This window comes from Equus przewalskii, chromosome 1 (assembly GCF_037783145.1).
Source record: "Equus przewalskii isolate Varuska chromosome 1, EquPr2, whole genome shotgun sequence".
NCBI lineage: Eukaryota > Metazoa > Chordata > Mammalia > Perissodactyla > Equidae > Equus > Equus przewalskii.
Window position 1 is genome coordinate 165,935,917 of NC_091831.1, and position 4,447 is coordinate 165,940,363.

The 4,447-nt window shown below is 52.9% G+C and overlaps 1 protein-coding gene across 1 annotated transcript; it reads left to right on the top strand.

Moving 5' to 3' along the window:
- The first annotated feature begins 573 nt into the window (after positions 1-573).
- On the top strand, positions 574-3,618 carry FOXG1 (forkhead box G1). The gene is given in 2 exon segments (XM_070628504.1): positions 574-1,461; positions 1,463-3,618. Coding segments are annotated over 2 exon segments (1,470 nt in total). The 5' UTR covers positions 574-1,225; the 3' UTR covers positions 2,697-3,618.
- The last annotated feature ends 829 nt before the right edge of the window (positions 3,619-4,447 follow it).

Sequence of the window (4,447 nt, forward strand, 5' to 3'; positions counted from 1 at the left end):
TTCCTCCTCCTCATCCCTTCCCTTCCAAACCTCTCCCGGACCCTCCTCCCCCAAGGTAGAGGACACCTCCCCCCACCCCACGCCAGGGGTGGGCCTTCCCTCCCCAACCACCCGAAGCCTCGCTGCCGTGTTACCTACACGGGGCACAATTTTCCTACGGGCTCAGCAATGCCGGAGCCGGGCCTGCAGGGCCGCCTCGGGAAAGTAGTGCCTCGCCTCCTCCATTTCCTGCCCTCTCCTCGCATCCTGTCCCTGCACTCCCACTCTGCTCGCCACCGCCGCCGCCCCCGCTGGGAAAAATAAAATTGGATACCAACTTTAATCAATAAGGACAAATATTGACGCTGAAACGAAAATGACCCAATACAGGGAGAAGGAAGCCGGAAACGGGAGAGACGTGCCCCTAGAAGGGGGATTGCGGGGCCGCAGCCCCGCGCGGTGGAGGGCGCGCCGGCAAGGGCCGCGGCGCAGCGTGCTCCCGGCGTATCCCTACGCGGGTCCGCGCGGCCGCGAGGCCAAGGCCCGCGGAGAGGGGGAGGCGAGCGCCCGAGGGGGCGGGAGCCGGCGGGCGGGGCGGGGGTGGGTGGGCCCGGGCCCGCCGATTGGTCGACGGCGGGAGAGACGCTCCCGCACGCCGCCCGCTCTGATTGGCCCAACGGTAGGAAAGGTTAAACCAAAAATTTTTTTACAGCCCTAGTGTGCGCCTGTAGCTCGGAAAATTAATTGTGGCTATAGCCGCCTAGATCGCTGTCTCCCCAGCCTCGCCGCGGCCGCTCCGGGACGCGCCCGCCCGCCGCCCGGCTCTCCCCCCCTTTGGGCTGCTGCTGCTGCTGCTGTGACTGCTGCTGCGAGAGGAGGAGGAGGAGGAGGAAGCAGCAGAAGGGGGGGGGGGAGCGGGGGGTGGGGGGGAGACCAAGAAGTAGAGTTGGGAGCGAGGGAGCTTCACCCCCGGGGCGGTGGTTGTTTCTTTTTTCTCTTTCTTTCTTTTTTTCTTTTCCCTTTTTTTTTTTTTTCTTCTAATTCCTGAGGGGTGGTTGCTGCTTTTGCTACATGACTTGCCAGCGCCGGAGCCTGCGGTCCAACTGCGCTGCTGCCGGAGCGCTCAGTGCCGCCGCCGCCGCCCGCGCCGCCCGCGCCCCGCTCGGCGCCCACCGGTCGCCGCCGCCCGCCGCGCCGCTGCCCCGCTCCCGCGCCGTCGCCGCCGCTGCCCCCCGACGACTGGGTGATGCTGGACATGGGAGATAGGAAAGAGGTGAAAATGATCCCCAAGTCCTCGTTCAGCATCAACAGCCTGGTGCCGGAGGCGGTCCAGAACGACAACCACCACGCGAGCCACGGCCACCACAACAGCCACCACCCCCAGCACCACCACCACCACCACCACCATCACCACCACCCGCCGCCGCCCGCCCCGCAACCGCCGCCGCCGCCGCAGCAGCAGCCGCCGCCGCCGCCGCCCCCAGGCCCCGCAGCCCTCGCAGGCGCGGGGCGTCCCGGCCGCCGACGACGACAAGGGCCCCCAGCAGCTGCTGCTCCCGCCGCCGCCGCCGCCGCAGCCACCGGCCGCCGCCCTGGACGGGGCCAAAGCAGACGGGCTGGGCGGCAAGGGCGAGCCGGGCGGCGGGCCCGGGGAGCTGGCGCCCGTCGGGCCGGACGAGAAGGAGAAGGGCGCCGGCGCCGGGGGGGAGGAGAAGAAGGGGGCGGGCGAGGGCGGCAAGGACGGGGAGGGGGGCAAGGAGGGCGAGAAGAAGAACGGCAAGTACGAGAAGCCGCCGTTCAGCTACAACGCGCTCATCATGATGGCCATCCGGCAGAGCCCGGAGAAGCGGCTGACGCTCAACGGCATCTACGAGTTCATCATGAAGAACTTCCCCTACTACCGCGAGAACAAGCAGGGCTGGCAGAACTCCATCCGCCACAACCTGTCCCTCAACAAGTGCTTCGTGAAGGTGCCGCGCCACTACGACGACCCGGGCAAGGGCAACTACTGGATGCTGGACCCGTCGAGCGACGACGTGTTCATCGGCGGCACGACGGGCAAGCTGCGGCGCCGCTCCACCACGTCGCGGGCCAAGCTGGCCTTCAAGCGCGGGGCGCGCCTCACCTCCACCGGCCTCACCTTCATGGACCGCGCCGGCTCCCTCTACTGGCCCATGTCGCCCTTCCTCTCCCTGCACCACCCCCGCGCCAGCAGCACTTTGAGTTACAACGGCACCACGTCGGCCTACCCCAGCCACCCCATGCCCTACAGCTCCGTGTTGACTCAGAACTCGCTGGGCAACAACCACTCCTTCTCCACGGCCAACGGCCTGAGCGTGGACCGCCTGGTCAACGGGGAGATCCCGTACGCCACGCACCACCTCACGGCCGCCGCGCTCGCCGCCTCGGTGCCCTGCGGCCTGTCGGTGCCCTGCTCCGGGACCTACTCCCTCAACCCCTGCTCGGTCAACCTGCTCGCGGGCCAGACCAGTTACTTTTTCCCCCACGTCCCGCACCCGTCAATGACTTCGCAGAGCAGCACGTCCATGAGCGCCCGGGCCGCGTCCTCCTCCACGTCTCCGCAGGCCCCCTCGACCCTGCCCTGTGAGTCTTTAAGACCCTCTTTGCCAAGTTTCACGACGGGACTGTCCGGGGGACTGTCTGATTATTTCACACATCAAAATCAGGGGTCTTCTTCCAACCCTTTAATACATTAACATCCCTGGGACCAGACTGTAAGTGAACGTTTTACACACATTTGCATTGTAAATGATAATTAAAAAATAAGTCCAGGTATTTTTTATTAAGCCCCCCCCCCCCATTTCTGTACGTTTGTTCAGTCTTTAGGGTTGTTTATTATTCTAACAAGGTGTGGAGTGTCAGCGAGGTGCAATGTGGGGAGAATACATTGTAGAATATAAAGTTTGGAAGTCAAAATTATAGTAGAATGTGTATCTAAATAGTGACTGCTTTGCCATTTCATTCAAACCTGACCGGTCTATCTCTAAGAGCCGCCAGATTTCCATGTGTGCAGTATTATAAGTTATCATGGATCTATATGGTGGACGCAGACCTTGAGAACAACCTAAATTATGGGGAGAGTTTTAAAATGTTAAACTGTAATTTGTATTTAAGAAGCATTCGTAGTAAAGGTGCCCAAGAAATTATTTTGGCCATTTATTGTTTTGTCCTTTTCTTTAAAAAACTGTTTTTTTCTTTTGTTTACTTTTAGACCAAAGATTGGGTTCTAGAAAATGCACTTGGTATATTAAGTATTAAAAAAAACAAACAAAAAAAAGGAAAGTTGTTTCAGTTGGCAGCACTGCCCATTCAAATGAATTGGAAGGGGAAAAATTAATGATTGCCTTCAGTTTGTGTTGTGTATATTTTGATGTATGTGGTCACTAACAGGTCACTTTTATTTTTTCTAAATGTAGTGAAATGTTAATACCTATTGTACTTATAGGTAAACCTTGCAAATATGTAACCTGTGTTGCGCAGATGCCGCATAAATTTGAGTGATTGTTAATGTTGTCTTAAAATTTCTTGATTGTGATACTGTGGTCATATGCCCGTGTTTGTCACTTACAAAAATGTTTACTATGAACACACAGAAATAAAAAATAGGCTAAATTCATATATATCTTGATACTTTTGTCTCTTTTATTAAGTAGAGGTAATTTTTAAAAGACCATTAAAGTCCTAGGGAATTCAAAGGCTTTTTCAGCCAACTAAAATTTAAACTGCTCCTTTCATTTGAACTGAGACTTTAAAAATGAAAATAGTATTATTTTCCATTGTGGAATCAAATTTTACAAGGAGCAGGCTATTTAATAAACACTAGCTTTAAACAAAATATAGACTTTTCAGCTGATGTCTTTAAGTTTCTGTAGATATACAGCAAAAAGATAATTTAATTTTATGTGCATAGCTATTTACCTTGTGTTTACTTTCAAATCAGTTAATAGAATGCTTACTTTTTATATATTTTGTTTCAGGTATCTTGTTTATAGCACTTGGCAAATTATAAATAAATATATGTATATGGTTAGATAGAAGTGAATATAATGCACACATATGTAATATATATAGACACACAGAGCCCTTCAGTTCAGGTACAATTTGCGCTATGAATGCTGCAAATATTTTTGTTTAAATATTTGTATTTATACTTTCTAAGTCAGCATTTATTTTTGTGGCTGTTTACCCACAATGAAAGAGTTCTAATAAAGATGTGCTGAAGTTGCAATATAGATTTTGCTGAAGTGATCACCTGTTGTAATGACTTGCAGATCAATGTTTATATTTTATTTTTAAATTATAACAATTTAAAATTCTAGATGTTCAGAAGAAGTAAAATGCCTCTTTCTTCTTTTCTTTCATTTTTACAACATAGAGGTATTTATTTGATTCCCTTTTGAATATGTCTGTATAATTTAATCTAGAGATTTGTTCCTTTGCTTATAGT